Here is a 27,508-nt window from a genome sequence, read left to right on the forward strand (position 1 = left end):
GCTATTATTGCACTGAAACATGACTGACAATAACAAAGTATTCATATCCTTGAATTTATGTAGTTCAGTGAATGAACAAGCAAACATCATCCCTCTTTATTAATTATTCCACAGAAACTATGTATTGTGTATTTTATATATATATATATCATCATCATCATCAATTAACATCCGCTTTCCATGCTAGCATGGGTTGGACGGTTCAACTGGGGTCTGGGGAGCCCGAAAGCTGCACCAGTCCAGTCAGATCTGGCAGTGTTTCTACAGCTGGATGCCCTTCCTAACGCCAACCACTCCGAGAGTGTAGTGGGTGATTTTATGTGCCACCGACACAGGTGCCAGACGAGGCTGGCAAACGGCCACGCTCGGATGGTGTTTTTTATGTGCCACCGACACAGGTGCCAGACGAGGCTGGCAGACGGCCACGCTCGGATGGTGTTTTTATGTGCCACCGACACAGGTGCCAGACGAGGCTGGCAGACGGCCACGCTCGGATGGTGTTTTTATGTGCCACCGACACAGGTGCCAGACGAGGCTGGCAGACGGCCACGCTCGGATGGTGTTTTTATGAGGCTGGCAAACGGCCACGATCGGATGGTGCTTGTTACGTGCCCACAGCACGGAGGCCAGTCGATGCGGTACTGGCTACGGCCACGTTCGGATGGTTTTCTTATGTGCCACGTGCCACAAAGATACAAATTCCATTGATGTTCATCTATTTTGATTTGTTTTGATTTGATTTTCACTTGCCTCAACAGGTCTTCACAAGTGTCACAAGAAGGAAGGTATGCACAGGTGGACTGACTACGTCCCAGGTAGGGGCCATGGGTTATGGCCTGACTAGTCTTGCCGGGTCTTCGGATGGTGTTTTTATGTGCCACCGACACAGGTGCTAGATGAGGCTGGCGAACGGCCACGATCGGATGGTGTTTGTCATGTGCCCACCGCACTGACTACGGCACTGATGGATTTCTTGTGTGCCACAGGCACTGGTACCACAAGATACAAATTCCATTGATTTCATCTATTTTGTCTATTTTGATTTGATTTGATTTGATTTGATTTTCACTTGCCTCAACCGGTCTTCACAAGTGTCACAAGAAGGAAGGTATGCACAGGTGGACTGACTAGTCTTGCCGGGTCTTCGGAAGGTGTTTTTATGTGCCACCGACACAGGTGCCAGATGAGGCTGGCGAACGGCCATGATCGGATGGTGTTTGTTACGTGCCCACAGCACGGAGGCCGGTCGATGCGGAACTGGCTACGGCCACGTTCGGATGGTTCTCATGTGTGCCACCGGCACTGGTACCACAAAGTGTGTGCCACCGGCACTGGTACCACAAAGATACAGATTCCATTGATGTTCATCTATTTTGATTTGTTTTGATTTGATTTGATTTTCACTTGCCTCAACAGGTCTTCACAAGTGTCACAAGAAGGAAGATTCCATTGATGTTCATCTATTTTGATTTGTTTTGATTTGATTTTGATTTTCACTTGCCTCAACAGGCCTTCACAAGTATCACAAGGAGGAAGGTATGCACAGGTGGACTGACTACGTCCCAGGTAGGGGCCATGGTTTATGGCCTGACTAGTCTTGCCGGGTCTTCGGAAGGTGTTTTTATGTGCCACCGACACTGGTGCTAGATGAGGCTGGCGAACGGACACGACCGGATGGTGTTTGTTATGTGCCCACAGCACGATGGCCAGTGATGCGGTACTGACTACGGCCACGTTCGGATGGATTCTTGTGTGCCACCGGCACTGGTACCACAAGCGGTACTGACTACGGCCACGTTCGGATGGATTCTTGTGTGCCACCGGCACTGGTACCACAAGCGGTACTGACTACGGCCACGTTCGGATGATATATATATATATATATATATATATATATATATATAATGGAAAACTAAAACTAAGGGATAATATTCCAGGATACATTTTTTTGGTGGTGGTGGGGGGGGGGAGTGTTTACCTTCGAAACTCGTTAATGCCTGCTGTTGTACAAAATACTATGAACTAATGAATGTTTTATTATTGGAATTCAACAGATAATAGATGACTATATGGTTACAGAAGTAAAACATAATAATTTGTACCAAACCTGGGACTAAGTAAAGAAACTGATGAGCAATTTCATCGACTGCTAAAATATTGCTGTGCTTATATCTACAAAGCCAAAAGAATAAAAAATGGCCATCGTCATTGTTGTCATTGGGACTAAGGATACTAATGAATAATTTCATAAAAGATAAAACAGTTAAGACCTCTGAAATAAACATTGCTGGGTTTATATGACAAAGTAATAGAAAGCTAAAGGAATAAAAAGTGGACAATGACAATGATGTCCATCATCATTGAAACATCCATGTTCCATGTTTGCATGAGTTGGATGGTCAGACAAGATATGGGTTCAAGGACTGCATCATGTTCCAGTGTCTGTTTTAGCATGGTTCACATGGTTGGATGCCTTCCCTAATACCAACCACTTTACAGCATATACTAGGTGCTTTCTGGAGTCACCAACACTTTTGAGGTCACCATGCAGCTTGCGAGACTAAGGACCCCAAGGGATGTGGGTGCTGACTTTATACTAGAAGACAAGGGGTTAATGTATGAGAAAAGAAGGGATCAGTGCAGGTTCTTGTAGAAAATCTGCATGGCTACTCACATTTAATAGGAGAGGGAGAGAAATGATAAGTAGGAGCTGCAAAGAGATAGTTAGTGGTGATGAGGTACCCAGGTGGCTCTCAAGATAAAAGATGAATAGAAGTGGGTGGGTGGCTTGAAAGACTGTAAGGGGAGCTGGAAATGTCTGTTTAAATAAGAGATCTGATACAACATGTTTGCATAATTGTTTCTTTCACTGAGCCAGTCCCAACTTCCAAAGTCCATTCTTACCTTAGGTTCTCATTAGGCTTCCAGTAAGTAATACATAATTCTTTTGCATCACTGCATGTCACACAGTTAAACACAAAGAGAACCAACCTATGGATAATAGCATTATAGCATCTCTTATAACCTCCCTATACGATAAGCACAGCTTAAAAAGGTATAGAATTTTATCCACTTCATAAATGTGGAATATTGATTTCTAACTTCAGCCTAAGGGGGAGTCAACCAGAGGAGGGTGTAGTTGACTTAAATGACTAACAGTACATGACGGGTATTTATTGAGTTCGTGAAGGGTCAGAATACACTGATCTTGACAATGCTCCATCAATTCTGCTATGCACCACTCTAACAACAACAACAATGATGTCAGCAGCAATGACAATTTCTATTACTTGCTACAAGGAGTCTAGACAGAGGATGATAATAACAACAAGAACTTCTTTAATTGGCTATAGAGGCAGCAGATGAATAGTACATAATAATAATAATAATAACGATGTTGGTTTTCATAATAATTTTATATAAACGAGATTGATCTACAGAAAGCAAAATAGGAAACTGTGAAACTTATACTTTAACCCAAAGGCATTAGTGATATAAATAAAAGAAAAATTGTACCAGCTTGAAAGTAGGTCACAGATGAGCACACTGTGAGCTTATCTCAAATGGTTGCCAGTTTTATAGGCAAATCCCAGATTCCTATAATAAAGCCCCAGAGGTGAAATAAGACTGTACAGGGTTCATTAGCAATGCAAATGAAATGAAGTGAAAAACCAGATCACAGGTTTACTCTAACATTCTCACTTCAGAAAATGGAAGTAGGAATCTGACTGGACATTTAACCTAAATTATATATAGGCAGAAGCTATATTTTGAAGAGAACAATCAACAGAATTTGCCTGATGTATATATACACACTAACAAAATCCTGTCATAGTAACTGATTCTAATAGCTGCTTTCTCTAATCACTTAACAAGATAGCGAAAATAAAACTTCCTCTGTAGCTTAATATAAATATATTTTAGATGAATCTCTTTCTTTAACATTCACACTCTTTCTATTACTTTCTTTTCTTTCCCCTCTCTCTCTAATTCTCTTGAACCATTTTCCCCTCCACTGTCTTTCATTCAAATACACAATCTATATGTAAAATTTGCTGTAATTCTATTGATTTGGTTAGTTCTGTAAGCTAAGAGCAGGAGCTTATCTCAACAGAGCTCACTTTGATCAATAGAAATAATATTCCAACTGCAATCAACAACAAAGGCTAGGCTTTCCATTGAGGACTGAAAATACTTTAGTTCTAAACAGTTGCTGACCCTGCACAAGACATGAGTGTGGCCTACATTAGAATGCTGCTTTATATATCTGGGGCAGTTCTGCTGCTACACAAACACCACAGACTGCATTTAAAAAATGGCCATCTGACTGATAAGAAAATCTTCGTTCACCAAAAACATTACAACCATTATGCCAATGAATTACTGTGTCCTCCCCTGAACTTATAAGCTAGATACTACCCCCATCCAAAATACTCACCTTGTTTCATTTACACTACCACCACCAAACACTCACCAATCTTCCCTCTCCAGAAACAAAATCCTCTGTAACTCCTTCTCATTCATTTTACAGACACTGAACATTTATCACTCAAGCTTCACTAGCCTAAAAGGACTATGAATCCAACCCTTCTTCTTCAGAACTAAATAATGATGAGAGCATTAACTGTAGGTTAAACAAAGGTAAAAAAAAAATCATGTTACTTACCTGTTCACACTCTTTCATAGTGTTCGTTCGCATAGGGGTAAGGTGACCACTGACATTGGGGGAATTGACTGAAATAACCAAGAAATAAATAGATGCATAAAAGTTTTTGTGGTGGTTGTGTACCTCACACAAGCATGCTTTGAGAAACAATAGATACAAATTACAGGAAATAAATATTGCACAATTTTTTAAGATTGCATATTTTGTGCATGTGTGCATGAGTGTGTGTGTATACTTCATTTAATTACAAACAAAAGCAAAAAGTAAAATCAGTAGATAGCTTAAATCAATTAGACTTAGGAACAATTCAAACCCATTGCTAGAATGCAATGCAGCAACATAACATGTCAATTTATCGGTCTCACAAATGCACTAGTGTATCGATTGAAAATATTATCCAAAAATGGCATTGAGAAAAATTATATTGTGCTCAGAGAAAACACATTTAAGAGAAAGCACAGACAATGTAGACTTTTCTGAAAAGAAACAAAAGAAATTCTATTTCATTATTTTAGTACTAGAAAGCTTGTTAATAATTGAAACTGCAACATTTTACATCGTCATTAAGATGCTCATAGTTGAGAAGTACTGCAACTCATTGTAGCCTTTTCTGAGATATTCAACATTAATATGAGTCGGTGTCAAAATGCAAACATGAGAACAAACATCTCATAAAGAATCCTTCCAATAACAGAATAGAATCTTCCTTTAGCAGGAATTAGATTTTATTCCATTTTTATGGCGGGGGGGGGGGGGGGGGGTTAATGAAACTACAATGTTCTTTTCTCTAAACTAGCCAATGTAGCCATCTAAGTTAACTGAATACATTTACCTTTCCTCTTTCTACAACTCACACCATATGTATTTAGATCCCACACTAAATGTTCTTTCCCAAACTTTCTCCTTGAAACTGTATTATTGAAGCATTCTCTCTAGTGATGTCTCAACTAGTTCTAGTCAAATATAGGTTTCACATGACATACATGATAAGAATGGATGGTGGGAAATGGTTTTAAAATGTTACAAGCTGTTAACCAGAATAACACTTGAAAATGTAAAAGTCCATTCAACTATATAAAGCCTTTAAGCGGTTGTGCTTAGAAGGAAAGTATTTTCTTGAACAGGAGCCTATTTCAAACAAAATTTCCTGATGAACTGGTACCTAATTCTGAGAACAAGGTGAACTAAGAAGAAAAGACTCAGATGATTTTAATAATAATGCTCAAATACATGAAATACTTGTAGTAGATTGTAACTCAAACTCATAGTACTAATACCATATCTAATTGATAATTTCACTACTAGATATGATGTAGACCACAAACTATGTGGCCTAAGGATGTTAAGGATGTGGCCATGGTAGTAAAACAAAAGTATAAAATGTAGATATACAAAAGCTGGAAAGAATTGAGGCAAGCGTGTTCCATTGAATGCGTAATGTTAGTGTGCACAAATAATTAAGCACAAATAAGCTAAGAGAAAAATTGGCTGCAAGTGGAATCAGATGTAATGAGCAAGAGCAGAAATTGTGCAGATGTGGCCATATGATGCATATGAAGGACAACAGTTGAAGAACCTGCTGAAGAGGAAGACTGAAGAAGACATGGGAAGAAGTGGTGAAGGCCAACCTCAAGAGACTGAAGCTCAGTGAAATGATAAGTGATGTGAAATCATCGTCATCATTAAGCCCTGCCCAATTTAAGTGAGAATGGAAAGACTGGCATAAAGAGATTGTGATGAAGAAAATTCAAGCAAGAATGGTGGCAGATAAAAATCCTCTTGAAAATTGTGATGTAAAACAGAAAAGCATACATCAAAATAATGGCAACAGCAAATGTTAATGTTTAATTTATGAGAAATGAATATATTTCTACTTATAAATTCTGCACTAATCTTGAAATCACACCATATAGCATCACATCATATTATTATGATGAAGGAAGTAAAATTTGTTTTGCAATGTAAATCATGCTTTAAAGATTTTATTAGAATAAAAAATACCTCCTACATTAAAAGTGAACAGACAAGATTGCTAAATTACTCACACAAATTACATGAAAACATCTACAATAATCAAATTAGAAAGTGTTATTTTTATTCCATTTTTTTGTTTCTCTCTGTGGGGATCATGCCATGTAAAAGCATCTCACTGAAGTTATTTTCAACATGAAGCCCCAATATACATAGCAGGTTAAATAGTAACACTGAGCAGTTGCATTCCAGAGAGAAAAACTTATACAACCAGCTACTACTGCCACCTGACAAACTAAAGTATGTGTGTGCTTCTAATAACAAACATTGACAAACATTCTTCCCATCTTTGAATAAATCATTTGCATCTCCAGAGTAAGTTCTCCTCTTACAAAATAGAGATCAAAAAACAGAACTCAATATGGGCCCTTATACACTCTGCAAGTAGCAAGGTAAAACACACAGTGTGTACTACATTTAAATGATAAAAACAATGTTTATTAGTAAGGGTAACCTGTTTGAAAGTACTAATAACACTAGACAATATTTCTTGAAGGATTAATTATTTTTCAGGTTCTAGAAATAGACCTTTACACAAATATAGCAAGACTGCAAACTGCAAAAATAAGTGGAATTTTTACCTACAGGTAATATTACTCTACTGTAAAGGCAAATGGGGATATATATTTTCATCACATATAAATCAACGATAGGGTTAGATATAGGATACATTGAGTTTCAGAAGATTTTATTGCTAATGTACACAGCAATAGATCTCATCCTCTCTAAATCAGACTGGAATTTATTTTATTTTTTAATGATATGGTCATTAAAAAATAAAATAAATTCCAGTCTGATTTAGAGAGGATGAGATCTATTGCTGTGTACATTAGCAATAAAATCTTCTGAAACTCAATGTATCCTATATCTAACCCTATCGTTGATTTATATGTGATGAAAATATATATCCCCATGTCCAGTGAGGTGCAGGAACAGTAATGATTACTAATTTTATAATAAAATTAGTAATCATTACTGTTCCTGCACCTCACTGGACATCTATTTCTAGCTAACTTTTTCAAATTCTATGCATTAAATTGTTAATGAGGTTAGAATAAGATCAACACAAGTTAGAAAAATTAAAATAATAATAGTCATTGACTACTATCATGTTTTCCATACTGCATAATTATTTCTAGTTAACTTTTTAAAATCCTTCCTGTCCTAGTATGTTAATACTAACTTGCCTATTAGTGAATGTAACCCTAAATAAACCAAATTTATAACTTGAATACTTAGAAATTTTGAAATAAGAAAAACAGATACTGCCAAACCATCACGAAAGAAACCAGAGAGAAATTAAAAAAAAAAAAAAAGGAAGAAAATTAACCATACTGCAACAGGCTAATCCCAATATTATAAATGTAGCTTTTAAAACCAGGCTTGATAATAACTAAATTAAGTTTGCACCTGCATTTTTTTCCTGAATCATTGGCCAGTCTGCAGAATCAGTACTTATAACAGTTGTCTTCTGTCACACAACTGTGGCTAAGCGGTATTAGTTAAATAGTTGTTTTTATTACAGTAAGATAAAAGTTATCTTCTATCCACAGACACACTTTTCTCTCTCTCTCTCTCTCTCATGGAAAGAGAAAGAGAATAATAAAAACAAACAAACTGTAATTGAGACAGCTTATTTAATATGAAATATTTTTTATAACAAAACTTAATATTTAGTGGCAAATTGCTTAGCCTTGAGGGTGACTTTCACCATATTCTTCCACTAAACTTTTAGTCTCACAGTGAAAGGTAAACAGGTTTTTTTGTTCCATGAAATGAAAAAGAACACACATCTTCTGTCCACAGAGATATTAGTAATTTACAGTCATTTATAGCATACATGAACTTGAACACAGCTAAATTTGTCTGTAATTTGCTTAAAATTGCATATGTTGACAATGTGCTTTATTCACTAATAATAAATTACACAAAAATTTTTGGATAATTTGAAAATAATGTAAAATACAATTTTAGCCTATGACAAACATATAAACATAAAGTTAACTTCACAAAGTGAGGCTAACATTATATGTTTGTCGAAAAAGGTACATCTTGTCCAAGGATGCTATATAGGGTATTATTAATTAATTATCCATAGAGATAGTGCATGCACTGTTATGTAAATTAAATACACTAGCCTAGCTGTGTTCAAGCTTGTACACACACTATAAAAACTAAGATCAATTAATTTCTCAATGGACAGAAAGCAGGTGGTATTTTTTTTCTCAGATGAAGTTCTAAGAAGAATAGAAACTAGTCAGACTGACCCAACTTTTTCTATTACACTTTTTCAGTAGATAAGCTTTTACATGAAATTTCAAAATATGAAATATTTTGAAGTATATTTCATATAACTACAACTTCTGTTAAATGTGCATTTAATATGCATTATTTAGTTAAAACTTGAAAATGTATTTCTGAAAAAAACTTGGCGTGATGCACAAATTCTAAGAGCAGATTTGAAATTAGTGCCCCAGTATTAGATAACATGGATGATTTCATAAAAAAAGTGAAACTTTGTTTTCAAATTCCAGCTTAGTGACATCATTTCAAATTAGTGACATCATTTCAAAATCTAAACTACTTTTGGACTGAAGCAATTTAAATAAAGGATATTAACTCTCTCTCTCTCTCTCTCTCTCTCTCTCTCTCTCTCTCTCTCTCTCTCCCTAAAAAAATATACACACATACAATTACAACAGCAAATGAAAATATATTATATTTACCTGTTAGGGAGACCTGCTCAGGAGAGTCCTCCAAGTCTAGACATTCCCCTTCTCTCATCTTGTCTGACTGATTTTCACTGTAATTAAAAGAAAAATACAAGAATTATAATATAATGACAGAATAACATATTAAAATTAATAAAAAATGACTAATAACAAGAGAATTAATCGATGCATACAGCTGAAGAAATTCTAATGAAAGTTATTGCATAAAAAAAGAACACAATAATGATAATTTGAAAGCATTGTTTCAGAGGAATATACTTAAGAAACGAAGTAAAGCATTTAACTGTTTGAAAAACAGAAGATAAATATGTATGTCTGACTAAAACTGTTTAAAACCAGATACAGATCATTGTAATAAACCAAGATGTCTCAGTAAGATATTGATTTCTTACATAGGCACATGAGCTGACATCCATGCAGGGGATAAATGATGAAACTATAGCAAATATGAAGGTAAATGGGTTCTACCAAAAACATAAACATTTTGGATTCTGTTCTCTAGGAACTTACTTCTATTAAACTATAATTGCTATTTTATTCAGTTCTATATTTAAGAGATGTGGAATTATGTACATTATTTACATTTGACGGCTATTTGTCCTCATCTTGTTTATTGTTAACACGTTTCAGTTGATATACCCTCCAGCCTTCATCAGGTGTCTTGGGGAAATTTCGAGCCTGGGTTCTCATTCCTAAGGTATTTTTCGATGATGATGATGTTGTTGTTGTTGTTATTGTTATTATTATTATTTTTCAGGTGACTGCCTGGAATCGAACTCAGAATCTTGGGGTTAAGAGTGTGGACTACTAAACCCCAAGATTCCAAGTTCGATTCCAGGCAGTGACCTAAATAATAATAATAATAACATCGAAAAATACCTTAGGAATGAGAACCCAGGTTCGAAATTTTCCCAAGACACCTGACGAAGGCTGGAGGGTATATCAGCCGAAACATGTTAACAACAAACAAGATGAGGACAAATATCTGTAAAATGTAAATAATGTGCTACTTTATTATTATTTAGGTAGTGAACTGGCACAATTGTTAGCATGCTGGGCAAAATGCTTAGTGGTATTTCATCTGTGTTTATGTTCTGAGTCTAAATGTTACTGAAGTCAACTTTATCTTTCATCCTTTCAGGATCTATTAAGTAAGTACCAGTCAAGCACTGGGTTTGGTATAATCAACAAGTCCCTTCCTCAACCCAAAATTCCAGCCCTTGTACCTACAGTGGAAAGGATTCAGCAGCAGCAGTTAGGATGGTGAATGGCAGAATCAGCAAAGTATCGAACAAATTACATTGTGTTATTTAGTTGTTTATGTTCTGAGTTCATATCCTGCTGGAATCACCTTTACCTGTCCTCCTTCTGCTGTTGACGAAGTAACAGTCAAGCATTAGGGTTGCACCTTCCTCTAAATGTGTCTTATGTCTATGCTAGTTATCAGTATTAGAATTGCTAGGTTATCAAAAAGCTTGTGTTTTTGAATTTGCATGGGCCACATTCAAGGCCATGAGATGTTAACTACCTCCAAACCCTCAATTCACCAGATTCACAGTCTTATATGAAGGAAACAGAACTTTATTTTTATATTCCACATGAAGATAAGAATGCAAATGAGAAATATTAATGTTAAGTGAAAAATCAGTAACACTATACAATGCATGAATTATTAATAGAGGGAGACCTAGAAAGACATGGGATGAGGTGGTGAAGCATGACCTTCAAATGTTGGACCTCAGAGAGGCAATGACAAAAGACCAAGACCTCTAGAGATATGCTGTGACTGAGAAGACCCATCAAATAAAGTGAGTTCACAGCTGTAACATACACCAGTGTCGCATAACCAGCCCACTTAAAATGTACCTTGGATCGTAGGGTGACATGCCGTGCTTGAGGAAACCTATTGCGTCAAGTACATCAAAATCAAGCGGAAATTGTAGCTGTGATCCCCATGCCGGTGGCACGTAAAAAGCACCGTCCGAATGTGGCCGATGCCAGTGCCACCTTGACTGGCTTCCATGTCAGTGACACCTAAATGGCACCAATTAATCGTGGTCATTGCCAGCCTCCTCTGGCCCCTGTGCTGGTGGCATGTAAAAAGCACCCACTATACTCTCAGATCAGACTAGAGCCTGGTGCAGCCGGCTTCCCAGACACCAGTCAAGCCATCCAACCCATGCCAGCGTGGAAAACGGACGTTAAACAATGATGATGATGATGAAGAAAGTAGCTTTTGATAAATTATTTATAAAATTTTTATTTCAGATTTTCTACCAATGAAAGAATGTAATAAAAAAAATATAAAATACCATACATTGTTGAAGTTTTCTGCAAACAAAAGTCCCATTATTCTAATTAAGTGTTAAAGTAAGAATCAAATTTAACAACAAAGTCAGTGATAAATCCAAATCATAGACATTGCTATTTAAATATTATACTGAAAACAATTGTTTGCAGAACTGGAAGATCACTAGAAAAATGTTTAACTTCAACCCTTTAAATTTAAGTTCAAACTTCTGGGATTGATGATATAAGTAGTAGTCATTTCTTCCTCCCAAAAGTTATGGCCTTGTGCTAATGTTTAGAAATATTACTGTTTGTACTTATTTTTAAATGTGAGACACATGGACCTTTTAGTCTCACTCAACCAGAGTATCAATGGAGTATCAATGTGGTTGGTTAAACAATTAGAAATAGCAGTCATCTCTCTCAAAGCACATCCTACTGAATATGATACAATATCCAAGTGATATGCTGCTATAAAGATATGCATATTTATCAAAAACCAAAAAGATAAAATGGTATAAAGTACAACTTCTCTATAGAAATTTAATGGCTTGTTCTGCAGGTTTACAGAATATGAATTACAGACAGAAGAAATGCACTGCCAATAATCTATGGTCATCTTCTAAGATAGTGAAAATGGAAGTTGATGACTGTGTGTGTATGTGTGCGCATATGTATGCATGTGCACGCACCCTTGTTTATTTCATTAGCACATTAACCCATGTACTCTGAAAATGTACTTCCTCAGCAACAACACACACTCTCAAAATCACTTTAACAAACAACTGTGTTGATGATACCTAATTGTTGTACTAAAAGAAAACATAGTAAAAACTAGAAGTGAGCTTCCTCATTGCAATGGAAGAAACAAATGACAGCCTTAAAATGTTAGACAATGTATAGATACATAAGTTTAATCTAATGTATGGACATATAAGTTAAACCGTCCTTAACTCTAGATAGGAATGTGTAAGAGTAAACTAAAGTAAATAGCTTAGAGTAAAATAATACTCTATGAACACTATATGAAGTAAACACACTTCAGGAAAAATGCTACAAGAGCTGTTCTCAGTTTAACACAAAACAATGAGAATGAGAGTAAGTGGACCATCTCTTCTGTATTTTCAAGCATCAATAAAGTTTTTGATATGCTGTATAATGTAGGCAGAAATTGTATTCTTAAACACACTTAACCACATGTACACAAAAAACACCTGATTTTGAACTAGCTGTGCTTTGAAATGTAATTTGTAACCATTGCAGAGTTGAGATACAAGAATTTTTGAGATCTCAATTGCAAGAATTGGATGCTGTTGATATATGATACCAACTTGATGGCAACATTAAAGGTTGTTTTCCAAATCTGATTTTAACTAACCTCACTTCAACATTGTTTATGACCTCAGACTACATGTTAACAAACTTTGATACAGCTAAAAATAACACTGACTATGAAATTAACTTTTTAGCAACATAGCTTTTGACATGCATAATTGAAAATATAATTCATGTGTTTTAAATAACCAATATAACTATCATTATACAACCGTTGGTTTAAAATATGCAATTATTTATAAATAGTTATAGAATTAACAGAACCACCAAATATACAACACAAGTGACTTGTCTAATATATTTTCTCATTACATTAACAGAAAATTTACATTAAACAGATAGGCTGCTACAAGAATGCTAGTTAATATTTACAAATTTACTAATTTCATATACTAATTATATAAACTATTGAGTTGTAAATAAAACACTTGTGGGACAAAAACAGAAAACAAAAGCACATATTTTGAACTTCTACTTCCTTTTAATTTGATAGGTTTGTTCAAAATAGACAAATGTATTTCATCAGGTCAATCATTTCTTACACAACTAAAAATTTACTTTAAGCACTGAAATGTAAATTTATAAAGAAAATAGCCAATTATTCTTCAATAGCACTGAAAGCTGATGTCAATTTCTGAATATTTAAAGATTTACAAAGGTAAAATCATGTCTGTCTAGCTTTCTTTCTAATGACTTAAATAACACCCAAACTAATCCATTCATCATGATTATATCTTACTTTACAATCTGAAAGGAGTGACATCATATAATACTTAGAGCTGCTTGTTCAAATTTTTAAAAAATGTTCAATCTTCAACTAATCAGTTATTCAAATTAGTTCATTTGAATAAGTGAATTCAAATTAACTAACTTAAAGTTAATTTTATTATATAATTTAACATTATGGCATACTATTATAGCATCTAAGATAACTGTTGATGTTTGAAAACACATAAAAGTAAAATTCTGTATCGTTTATCCTTTACTTGTTTCTGTCATTAGACTGCAGACACACTGAGGCACCACCTTGAAAGGTTCAGTCAAACAAATCGACCCCAGGACATAACTTTTTTCTAAGCCTGGTATTTACTCTATCAGTTTCTTTTTTGCTGAACCACTAATGCACACATAAGAGTTAATAGAATAAGTCAATTCAGTTGTCTGTACCTTTTTACTGTGTGTAAAAAGACATCATTACAGTTAGCAGCTTTATTAATATTTTCCAGATGTATGATTCAGGAAAGTCAGTTGTGTAGTCATCTGAATACTTTGTTTATATACTATCGTTTTCAAAAGAGCAGAACATCACAGTCCAAAAGATTACAACTGTGATATAAAACTATAACTATTATTTAAAGTCACTTGAAATTATTTACAAACATACAATCTCTTGATACATAAACATTCTCATATGTTATATACGCTATAGTTTAAATCTCTAAATGTGCATCTACTTTAGCTCTGGAGATGATTATACATAGCCTGATGTGTCTCATCTGTACATCTAATGTAAATGGGCCAATTACAGCTGCAGCTTCTATACACTTCTCATTTTTGACTTCCTCTACTACACAAGTGAACTCCTTCATGGTCAAGGAAGCCACTAGAAATAACAGCTAAATATCACTCAAAACACAGTCTACCATCTAAAACAGAAATGGGATGGGCATGTCTGGAATACTTTTTGATCATAAGTCTGTTTTATCAAAGCTGACATGGGGACATTTTAATTACAGCAAAAACTACAGTGAAATATACAAAAAAGATTCAATTTAAAACAACAAACAATCACTAATATCTGAAGTAACACTCAAAGTATTGAAGTAAAATTAATAAATTGTTTAAATTACTCTTGCAATTAAAAGTTTAGGTGAGTTAAATGCTCCCATGAATTCGTAAGGCTTAGTGCTCAGCTCTAGTTTAAAGTGACAAAAAACAAATCTTTCTCTTGATAAGATACTAATCTGCCACAAGCAACTTTTCCCTTTGATATCCCTTCTTAGAGTGCCTTACAAGAGTCTTAGCAGAAATGTGAATTTTGTTTCAAACACAACTCAGTGACAAATCAAATAGCTTGTTTCAACATTTTATAAGCACAACAACAAACAAAACCAATTAAAGTGACCATACAAACACATACAGTAATCTTTCCATATCAGGATGGAATAATCTGTTATCACTATGAGAAGCTGCTGCAAAAGTTCAGTCTTTATCCCAGTGTTTTACAAGGTGTTCTGCTTTTAAAGGGCATCTTTCCAATGAAATAGTACCACTAATCACTCTTAAGTTTTGCCGGTGAGAGGATTTAAGCCCAATACTGCAAACTAACAAAACATTCATCACTTACGCAATATCTCATCTACATAATTGGAGTTAGATGTGTAAATTTCCATGGAACCTAATTTCAGCTGGAAAGACTATGTTATTGAGAATGTCTTTGCAAGGGTGTAAAAGTAGTACAATAATTTATCTTTCACTACAATTTCCCAAACCAAATTAACCTAATCTTTTCCACCACCTCTGCCAAGCGATGTTAAGTGTTGGCCACCTCACAAGCCCAAAAGGATGACACTTCCAATTTATTTGTTGACTATTGAGTTGGTTTAGGCTATAAAGTGTTTATATTTCTGCTCATCAATTATGAACTCATATTTTTTCACAGGCAAATTTTCCTGGGACAGATACTCAAATATATCTGCTTTTATCAGTATACCTGACTGATATGACATGCTAGACATACCAGTAGAATCGCAGGTTATGAAAATGTTAGAGAATACAACAAAAGCAAACTAGCATTAAGAGGTAGAATCTCTAAAACACCACAGATGCAGAAGGATATAAATGGAGAAACAAAAACTGCAAGATTATTTCAAATGTCAGCTGAATGTTAATGTTTTAGACTATTCTGAAACAACTAAATATTGTGTGTGGTGGTGGGGGGGATGACATTAAAAACAACTCACTGAATCAAGTGATAAATTGAAAGATAAATCATAAATGACTTTTTAGTTTAAAAGATAAACTGTTGAAATAAGGAGAAGAATTTCTCTTCAATCTATTTCAAGTGTTTCAATCAAAGAGTAATTTATTTAACATGAAATACTACCACCATCTCCTTCATATTCTGGCAAAGAAAGATGAAAAATTTGTTTTTACATATCTCAGCTGCAGATGAAGAAGAACCTGGACAAGGATTAACAAACCTTATTGTCAAGAATATGGTACAAATGTATCAAAAATTCTATTTTTGGCCTTGCACCATTGCTAATGATAAGCAAATTTCATTTGAATTGTTCCATGTGATTATTATTATATCTTGCAATCAACAGGCACATTTGTTCAATCCCAAACAAAATCAAAATCATTGTCCCCATTATGATACCATAGCAAAAGCTATACCTGCACTTAAACTACATTCCCGTATCCATCACAAATAAAGGAAGCTTCTTTTTTTTTTTTTATTCCCCCCACCTCACTGCCTTTTTAAAATCCTTTCCTTCAAATACTCATACTCTGAAATCAACAGGAACGACCATCACCATTATTATTATTATTATTATCATTATTATTATTATTAATCTCAAACTTTGGCACAGGGTCAACAGTTTTGAGTGGAGAGAGGTGATTACTTATTTTATAAACCCCAAAAAGGTGAAAGGCAAAGCTGACCTCAGCAGAATTTGAACTCAGAACATGAAGACAGACAAAATGCTGTTAAGCATAATGCTGCTAAGCATTTTGTAAGATGTGCTAACATTAACCCCAGTTGAGTGCTGGGGTTGAGGCAATTAACTATGTCTCTCTCACAAAATTTCAGGCCTTGTGCTTATAATAGAAAAGATTATTATTATTAAAAGATTTTTTGCTATCAACTTGCACATGCAAGTGCTACCAGTCGAGAATTCTGCATACCGGAAGCTAGCAAGTGTATGGGGGTCATCAGGAGAGAATGTGCGTGATTTTGGGGCCTACTTCTTGACAGCATCAATGCGCACTGGCCCTGCTTCACTAATATGAGGCCCCGTTTGCTAGATCAACTGGTTATTAAATATAGCTCAATATTCTTCTAGCCATCGCCTCTTTTTAACCAAATCCAGTGGCTAGCCTTTTCCACTGTAGTTGGGATATCAGACATGGTGGTATTTACTTTACAATGAGTTAGGCCTAACAATAACAATAGTTGTCTTACACTGTGTCCAACAAACCCTCTACATCCAACTTTGATTGGTAAATACTCCGCTTTCCAGCCTGTGTCTTCACATTCCACGAGGAGGTTTACATAATGGTCAATCTTTCAAGCCCGAGCAGCATTCATATTATCTTCATGAGGAACTGTTAACTCGACTAGATTCACAAATTTCTTTCTTTCACACGACATTAAAATGTCCGTCACCTCCCAATAGCGTTCCACTTTTCATCGCTCACAGGAACTTTGTCTTCTTGAAATGGATTTGCTGTCCTGAGTGCATGAAGGTAATGAGATCTCTAGTAGGTACTTTCAATGTTTTTGTATCACTGTTGTTGAGATCAATTTGGTTCTTTATAGCATTGAAGATAACCTTAAGGAACAAGTTGTGTCTCCAAGTATACCTGTTTATGCTAATGAACAGTTGGAAAGAACATGTTTCAGAGTTCCGACTTTTCAGCATTTGCATATATCATTCTCTGAGACGTTCCATCTTACTAGATTTGTAGGTGATGGCAAAACATCATATGATGAATGAATCAGAAAACTTAGTCGAGATGTGGTCCACCTCCATATCTCATCCCAACTTATTTTCCTCTCAACAACATGTTCCTCCAATCTCGTCATCTGTCCTTGTTGAATACATTGGATCAAATTAAACTCTCTTCTCTCTGCTTCCCTTGTTTTGACACTATTACGAACAACAGATCTGCATTCGCTCCGCATCATACTTGCAAACGGTCTGAACTGATCTGTGCAAAAACCAAGTCTCTTCTGATGATTTTGCGTTGCACCCACCATATCTCAGTGTGTAAGAGAAGACAAGATGTCATCAGTCTCTGCTTCTACTTTCCACTTCTTGGCTGTTTTCACCTCTGATGGATTACACCTGATTTCCATGTCCCTCGATTCTCTCAGCATCATCACCATTCGTACATTCCCCAGTTTATATATTTCAACTATTGACGCCAGTCGTAACTGCAACAAACCTCTTTTACGATGAAGAGCTGAACTATTCAGCATCCGAGGTAGGCCTAGCCACTTTCTAATGAACACATACTCGCTCTAAGCTCTTGACGGGTTCTTTTTTGACTGTTGGAATGCTTTCTTCAACTATTCGAAACTTAACTTCTTTCTGCACTCCCTTAACAAATGTCAGACTACACAACTTTTTTGCTCTAAACTGCATCCTTGACCACCTCAAGTTCATCTAGTCTCAAGAGGGTACTCTGCATGATTTGCTCATCTGTAGATAGAAGTGTCACGTCATCCATGAGGGCTTTCTTAAGCGATTGTATATGGGCGATTTGTTCCAAAAAATCCACTGCTTTCAAAATCATCTCCATGACTAAGATACACCATTGTACAGCCAGCAGCAATGCCAATCTCCAATCGGTGCCTATCTGTTGTAAAATCTCCAGCTGCAAACCTCATCTTGAAACTGCCATAATATATTCATTATTTCATTAGCTAGGTCAAGTCATACCACATTCAGACTTCTCTTGTTCTGTTTGGCATCCTGGATCACTTTCCAAATCAAAAAACAGTGTTCAACACAACCCGGGATTCCGGCCTTTTGAGCAGATTCATTACTCTGTAAATATGTCACTGTTCTCCTCGAAAGAATTCCCATAAAGATCTTGCCTTCCGCATTCAATAAGGATATCAGTCTAAACTGCTTTATAGTCTCTGCATTGGCCTCCTTCGGCAGGTATATGTCTTCTGCTTTACACCAACCCTCTACTAGAGTCTCTTCGCGCCACAGTTGCTGGAGTAGGACAAAGAGCTTCTTCCACTGACGATTGCAATATTTGTAAACTTTATACAAGATGCCATCACCTCCTGGGGCACTCTTTGCTCTAGCTTTTCTTAGGAAATCATTTACTTCTTTCTCTCTGATGTTACCAATTTGAAATTCGATATCAGGTTCTAAGAGATGCTTCAGCCCATGCAGAGGTGGCAGTGGCTGGTTATCTTCTAACACTGATGACATCACCGTCATCATCATCAAAATAATAATAATGCCCTGATGCAGTTCCAAGCACTGGTTCACATGGCCTCTGATCTTAACTGACTGGAAGTGTTATCATGTACATGTTTTGTCTTGGTATAAAAGATGAGCTACTGCAAATATTTTGTTCAATACCACAGATTTCCTAGTCGGCTGTTCAACCATAACCAGTTGAGCAAGTCCCTTGATGACTGACAATATGTGCATCTCTGATCAAGAGCAGAAATAGTGGGGGAGCATCATAACCATGTGCTAGGAGGAATTCTTTGGAGTTTGAATAATTCACCTCTGGAAATATGGGTGTTTTATTCAACATCTTTAAACAATCTTTATTCAAGGAACTTTGAGTGGGGTGAGCTACTCAACCTGAAAAAAAAATTCAAACTGGACTCCACCAGCAAGGTCATGTGCTGCTTACCTTGATATGAGATCACCATATCATGCACATAAGGCTGTGACACATGTGCCTGGTGTACCCTCATCAGATAGGTATACTGGGCTTATATTTTACCCCAGTGTCACTTTGATGGCATGCCCTGCTCTCTCACTCAATAATAATAATAATAAATGGCACACTAGTCATAATACTGATTTGAACTCAGTTTGTACAAATACAAAGCAAAAGCCAAACATATAATAATAATTTTGTTTTATTTATTTTGTGATAAAAATATTATTAATATTAGTATTATTTTGTACTAATAAAGAAATAAGTATTAGGTGGTACTTATTCTATCAGTCTCTTATAGGACCACCTGTTTAAGTTTCAAATATGTCCTACAATAGAGACAAGTAACCATAACTAAAGGCACCAATCAAGTTCTCCATTTGACTGACTAAGTCCATGCTGTGGATCTTTGAACAGAGTTCACCAATAACAACTTCATTATAATTTCATCAATCACAGAAAGAAATACCAATATCACATTTCAATGTGTGCCAACTGGCAGACCAACAGGATCCACAAATATTATCAAGCTGATATACTAGTATATACACAATTAACACCTTAGAAAATTCTTCAGAATATCCATTATCTTTAGTTAAATTAAATAATCAAAATTCTCCTAAGATAAACCTTAGATTTACTGATTTCCCCTGCATTTAACAAACAAGACAAGTTTCCTCTTAGCTAGAATTCTTGTCTATCTACACTAAACTTTCTTACGCATCATACTGAATTTCCAGCTGATCTGATATAAGTGATTGGTACCAGATAATGACCTTCAAAGAATATAGCTGTTTCTAAATGTTGCCTAAAACAAAATGATATTACAGATGCTTATATAAAACATCAGTAAAGTAGAACAATTCTACTTGTTTACTTCTTATTTCTAGGGAAAGATTTTGATTCAATGTAACTGCCTGAAAATCAGTTTCACTAACCTCATACAGTTGTCAAAGAGCCAATAAAAGAATTGAGATGTTGGATGAAAATCAGAAGTTTTATTAACATAGAAAGAAATGTTGAAATTATGAATAATAATAATAATAGAAAATAGTAGTTTAGAAGGGAACATAAAAAGAACGACTAATAATTTATAAAAAGATGGTTTATATTAAGAATATATTATTTTCTCATAACTGCTAATTATTTTTTTCTTTAATTGAGTAGGTTTATATCCTGTGGAAATTAGAAAAACATGAAAACAAAAGAGGGGAGAAGATAAAGATAGGTGAAATTAATTTTTCTGTAGATTTAATATTGAGAAAGAAACATTCAAAGTGAATGAACTTTATAAGTAGTGATGGAAATCTCAAAGAGAAATAACACGATGATAATAAGGTTGAGATGGTGCCACTAAACTAAGACATAGTGGCAGTAATAATATTAGAAGGTAATAAACGGTTCAGAGCTAACATATCAAAATAGTTCTCAATTAAAACAAATGAATTATTTAGTATAGTAGTAAGAATTCAAATCTATTGAGCTCATATTAGATCATGTTGGGGATATATGGGTTTTTGATAAAGGCACATATTCCAGTACATTCTTGGAGAATCCCTGGGATGATGCAATGGTAACTGGAGGCAGAGTCTTTTATCTAAGCTGAGGGGCCACACCAGCTCCTTACTGCTTACATGAGATACACACAGATACAGCTAAGAGATAAGTAAAGAGATATTACAGTATCTAACATACAAGGCTTAGGAATAGTAACAAGAAAATAATACATAAGGATGAAGTTATCTGTAAATAGATGTAGAGTGAAGTGATTAAAGATATAAAAAAAGTGTTGAAGAAATGAGAAGAGATGTATGGCACCAAGAATATTTGGAAAGATAAAGGTAAATTGTTACTAACTTAATGAATCAAGATCTAATTACCTCATGCAAATGTGACAGTGCTGGCTTGACTTTAACCAATGAAATACTTCTAATCCTTAACTTCAGATTATCTTTCCAAGTCAAACACATAGCAGGATTTGAGCTCAGATCAATGAAACACTATATAGTTTTCACTAGTGAACTATATAACATGCTATATAAGGGTTATACACTTTATAACTATCCTTTTACAGTTAGGTAGAGACAGCCATAATTAAATGTATTAACTCAGTGTAGTATCAGTGACAAAATAACACCCAACCCAATGTCTAGTTAGTCAACACTATCAATTATATTAGGTTGTCCCAAAAGTTCATAAACACTTGCAAAAATTGAATTTTTACTCGCCAAGTACTAACAAAAACAACAAAAATTATTCCTCAAAATAAAGACCATTATTTTCCAAGACTTTCTACGAACTTTTGGGACAACCTTATATAAGCTGTGACTGCTATTCATGGTTAATTAATTAGAAATAATTTAAACTAAAATTTCTAAAGTGAGATGCAGCCATGTAAAAAAGAAAACAAAAAATGTTGACAATAATTTAACATATATTTCACAAAAAGTCTCCTTAAAAGAAGTAAAGAGTTTTTCATAAAAATATCACTTGTATAACACAATCTGTCAAGGCTGTGAAAGAAGTATATCTCACCTTACACACACACACGTGTATGAGTGCATGTGTGCGTGTGTGCAAGAGAAAGACAGCCGTGTAGTTTGTTTGTTATAAATCAAAGATAAGGGCTGATAAATATCCAAAGATAATTTTCTAAAAAAAAAAGCCCTGTTCACACTCCAATAACCAGAAGCAAAGTATATTTACAGAGTAAACATCCCATTTAAAACAACAAGCCAAACTGTTTGCACTCTAATCAGGTATATGTATCATCCCTCTAAACACCTAAGCATAGGAAGTAAAGGGGGTCAGATATCATTTCAAAAAAGAAGGAAAAAACATGGTTTAAATGGGACTGGTGGGACTATTTCACTAATTTACACATGCCTCAATATTTGCACTTGATGCTGTTGACCTATGCAATATTAAGAGATACAATAAAAATAGTAATGTTCTATTTTTTTAGATCCCTTATGAAAAATACATTTTTGCATCTTTAGTTACCTTCACAATAATATAAGATTCCTACCCCTCCATAGGAAAAAAAAAAAGATTATTAACACCATCTGTACGGCAGTAATAGAAAACGACAAAAGATCAAGATGAGTATAAATACACTTTTTTGTAGACCAGCCAGCTACAAACTGAAGTTAAGTATAAAAAAAATATAGCTGCAAAACATTGACGAGCCTGGTGATGATGAGAGATGAAGCAGATAATTACTACAAAGATTATATATGTGATTTGATTTTACAGAATAATTTTGTTCAAATTGTTGGAATAAACTTGAATGCTTATTGAAATATTCTTTTCTACTCTAGGCACAAAGCCCAAAATTTTTGGGGAGGAGACCAGTCGATTAGATTGACCACAGTACATAACTGGTACTTAATTTATCAACTTCAAAGGGATGAAAGACAAAGTCAACCTTGGCGAAATTTGAACTCAGAATGTAAAGACAAAAAATACCACTAAGCATTTCGCCTGGTGTGCTGACATTTCTGCCATCTCGCCACCTTATGCTTATTGAAATATTAACCAATTAATAATTAAGTAAGATTAGTTAAATTAAATAACAGTGCCTGACCCATACAAGCATGGAAAAGTGGACACTAAGATGATGATGATGAAGATGGTAGCGGTGCTTTTTGTCGGGCCTAGGATTTGACCTGGGCCAGACAAAATGTTTTCCTTAAAGATAGTTTTTTGTTTGCAGCAAGGTTCTCATTCAAGATCTGTGTTTAAATGGTCTTCTGTCTAACAAGAAATATTATCACCAGCTTACTAACTATACTCATTCCATTAGCATATTAAATGCTTAAACCTTTCACATTTAAACTGGTGATATCCAGCCAAAATATTCTACATGTTTTAGGTTCAAACTGACCAGATCCAGCCTGTCATGCATCCGCTCTAAAATGTCATCCTAAGAATAAGTAGTTGCATCACTGAAATCTCAAAACTATAAGATAATGCCTGATTATTTCTAAACAATGTAAAAAAATATGCATTACATTTGACAGAATAATCTGAACACTAAAGGGTTAGTGTGTCATAAGTTACATTTTACTGCAGGCTAAGTTTTACAAAAAGTTTGCATTTTTTTTTATCAATGTGGTAACTGTTAAGCTATAAAATTGGATGATTCAGAAAAGAAATAATGTTTGAGGCTAAAAATTCAGAAATGATCAATTAAGATATGAAGGAAAACAGAAGCAGTATCAAACCCAGTGATTTAGACTATTCAAGATTATATTATGTGTAACAAAAGGATAATATGTTTAACAACTGATTGAAAATTTGGCTAAAGAAATGCTGAAAATCTCAACTGAAGCCATAGTAGCAGTAGTGGAGATGAAATATCAAGCAACCAAAATAGATGTAAACTCTTCTACCAAAACAAGTGCAATAAGGAACATCACCGTATGTTTTTAGTGAACCATAAGACTTGCCAAACTTTATTTTTAACATCTTTACTTATTACACCCATACACATATATAATTACCTCAATTAACTCCAGTTTTAAAACAGAAGAAAGTTTTCATTTTACAAAAATAGACTGTCTTTATAATTTAATTTCATATCATCTAAAAACTGGCTCTGAGAAAAGAGACATGAATGTATCTCTGATAAAATTATACTCGGTCTTCTTTTTCTGATGAATGAAGAAACTTAGAACTAGAAATAATAATAACCAATAAATTTGAATGATTTTCTTTTGGACACTTGAACAACAGTTAATGGTCATGACATTACACTGTATTGCTTCTTTTTCCTCTGTGAAGTCTGACAAGGGGGATCATATATTTTCCCTTTTTTTTATGGCCTAGTCCAAGGAGGAGGGCAATTCCCATTATCTTATTGCATGGCCTCCAAGACTGGGGGAGGGGTGATAGGGAAATTAAACCACAATTCAAACTGGAAAATGCTTGCAACAGAGTGGACACTGCAGGAAGCAGTGGGAAAATGGTGCTAAATTAAGTAATGAATTAAATTTACTAAATCCTCTAATGACTATATAATAATTAGTAAAAGAAACAGAAATCTTTGTTGATAAATTCATATCACTTAACCTCAGAAATAAGATTAAGTAGATGAAACTAATATAATTTCCATTCACTAAATAAGACTAATTAATGTGACTTACAATGTTTTCCTAAACAAGCAAAGGAATTAGAATAACAGATTGATCACACTTATTAATCCCATATAGTTTTATTTATACAGTATTCAATTAATATATTTTCTAATTCAACATCACCAGGTATCTTGCTTTTTATATACAAAATTCATTTTTTTTTACGGAAGCATTAAACTCACCTTTATTGCATTTCAAGTGTTTGGAAATGATATTCACTATAGCTATACTAAATATAGCTGTTTGGAATAATTATTTAAGAAAAGCTATGTTCCATTCTTTTCACTTCCAAAGTACAATTCCACAGAAGTCCAGTCTAGCTTGACAAGTAATGGTGCACCAAGATAAATGCATCTTTGTTATAATATTAATCATTATCATTCAAGCTAGTATACTTTCTTTTCTTTTAATATAAATTCTAGTTGTTCAGGCTTTTAAAAGTTGCTAATGCAATCCCAGAAAGTGTAAAAAACACACACAAAAAAAAAAACATCTCTAACATCATGTCAGTTACTAGCCATATGTAAATGCTTTGGTCAAGAATATGCTAAAATATCTGCAGTAAAATAAAAATTCACACAATAAGCTCTGTGTATGTGTGTGTGTGTGTGTTTGTGTTTGTCCCCTACCACAGCTTGAAAACCAGTGTTGGTATGTTTATATCCTGATAACTTAGCAGTTTGGCAAAAAGAGACCAACAGAATAAGTACTAGGCTTTAAAAAAATAGGTACTGTTGTCAATTCATTTCACTAAAAAATTTTTGAGGCAGTGCAAAGTATGGCCACAGTCTAATGACTGAAACAAGTAAATGGTAAAAGATAATGACTTCTTTTAAAGGTACAAAGCTACAAATTTAAAAAAAGGAATTGTACTTGACTTTTATATATTTTATAGATCTTGAAAAGATGCAAGGCAAAGTCAACTTTACTGGGAACTGATTTTACAATGTAGGGCTGTAACTAAATACAGCAAACTATTTTGCCCAATGCTCTAATGATTCTGTCTAGGCATTTACTGATAGTTACTTTGTCAACTTAGATACTGAAATGGATACTTCTAAAGTATCTATCTAATGTTCTATCTCAATCATCTCCACCATTCATAGATCATTAAGAGTGACAAGGAAAGAAAAAATACATATGCCACATGGTCGTAGAGAAATGACTACCTGACACGATAGTATACAAACTTTATACATAGATTTTGTTTCTGAATCATTCAGGATGTTTTATAACAGAACTAATAATTTAATCAGGGATCATGAAATTACTTTACTACTTCATTATAATATTGCTTTCATTTTCTTATCTCAATACTTAGGGTTAGTGTAAACTGAAGAATTAAAACTGATGATGATGATTCATTTCTCTATGTCCAAATCTCTTAATGATAACATTACCTTCGATTCTTCTAATGTAAAAATAAGTAGCAATGTAATTTTATGTTCAAGTTAGTTGTCTTAGTTAAGGAGTGAAAGACTACGGAAGTAATCTGAAGCATTTTTCAGGAGTATCAAAAAAAGAAGGGGTTGAATGAATTTAATGAAGCTACTATTATAATAAATTGACATTGTTTTTCAATCTTTCCAGGGTTAATAAAATAAGAACCTGGGACACAATGCCAGTAACACCTCTAAGAAAAGCATGAATGTCACAGTCTCATTCACCTCAGCTATAAAACTTATTGATGAGTAATCTAATAAATATTTTGAGCAATAAAGGAGTTCCAAGCTAGCACAATTTTTGGAGGATTGTCTGTCTCTGAATGAGTGGCCTTGGGAATGATACAGTAGAGGCAGCAGAATGCAGAAAAAAGCATAAGAAGCAATCAGAAATGGAGTTGGAATACTGCCATCAAGTCTGCAAGAGCAGAAATTTAAGTTGCAAAAGAACACAGTAAACTGAGTTGTATTGGTAAGTTGATATATCATTTCTTAAGTAAGTGTTTTAACGAGAACAAAATGAAATTTTACTTATTAAAAGCACTATCATGTATTTAGAAATTAGATTTAAAAAACACAAATCTGAAAAGTAATTATTCCTCTACCCCACTTCTTTCTTTACTAAATATCATTATTGGTATTTATCAGGTATTTAACTGATTTAGTTTTCAATTGATTTCCTTATGTTTCTTTCTAAGAATATCAGTTCAAGGCCAATCTTATGAAAGGAGGGTGAACAGTCAACTGATTTGACTTCAGTACACTACTAACAAGGGTGGGCTGGAAAGCTCATAGGCTGACTATGAAGGAGTGATGTTAGAGCTGTGAAATCATGCATGCATTGATTTCTCCCCTTCTTATTGATAACTAGCTGCATTGTTTCTTTCCAGGTAAACTGACATCTGTTGGTTCAAAGAAGGCTTAAGAAAAAAACTAGTAGCAATTTCCATTGAAAATGGACAAAATTTCACATCATAGTTTTATCAAGTACCTGCAGAAAAATGGTTTAGCCCCAGTGACATCCATGCAGTTCTATGCTTGCTACATTAGGGGATGACACTCCAATTTTATCAATAGTGCAAAAGTGGGCAGCTGTATTTAGGAGGGGAAGGAAGAGTCGTGAAGATGATCCAAGATATGGATGTACTGCAACTGCCACCACCAAGGAAAACATTGACTGTGCTCACCACATGGTGATGGATGATAAGCAACTGATTATAAATCAAATAG

General features: G+C 34.6%; 1 protein-coding gene across 6 annotated transcripts in view; it reads right to left on the reverse strand.

Moving 5' to 3' along the window:
• The window catches only part of LOC115209094 (thyroid receptor-interacting protein 11), a 149,490-nt gene that overhangs the window by 89,503 nt on the left and 32,479 nt on the right, over positions 1–27,508 (reverse strand). For all 6 annotated transcript variants that reach the window (XM_036501182.1, XM_036501186.1, XM_036501187.1 and 3 more), the window contains exons 2-3: positions 9,424–9,500; positions 4,667–4,734 (exon numbers count right to left, since the gene is read on the reverse strand). In XM_036501182.1, the coding sequence (XP_036357075.1) occupies positions 4,667–4,734; positions 9,424–9,500 (145 nt within the window). The remainder of the gene's footprint in view (positions 1–4,666; positions 4,735–9,423; positions 9,501–27,508) is intronic.

The sequence above is a fragment of the Octopus sinensis genome, linkage group LG3, assembly GCF_006345805.1.
Source record: "Octopus sinensis linkage group LG3, ASM634580v1, whole genome shotgun sequence".
Taxonomy (NCBI): domain Eukaryota; kingdom Metazoa; phylum Mollusca; class Cephalopoda; order Octopoda; family Octopodidae; genus Octopus; species Octopus sinensis.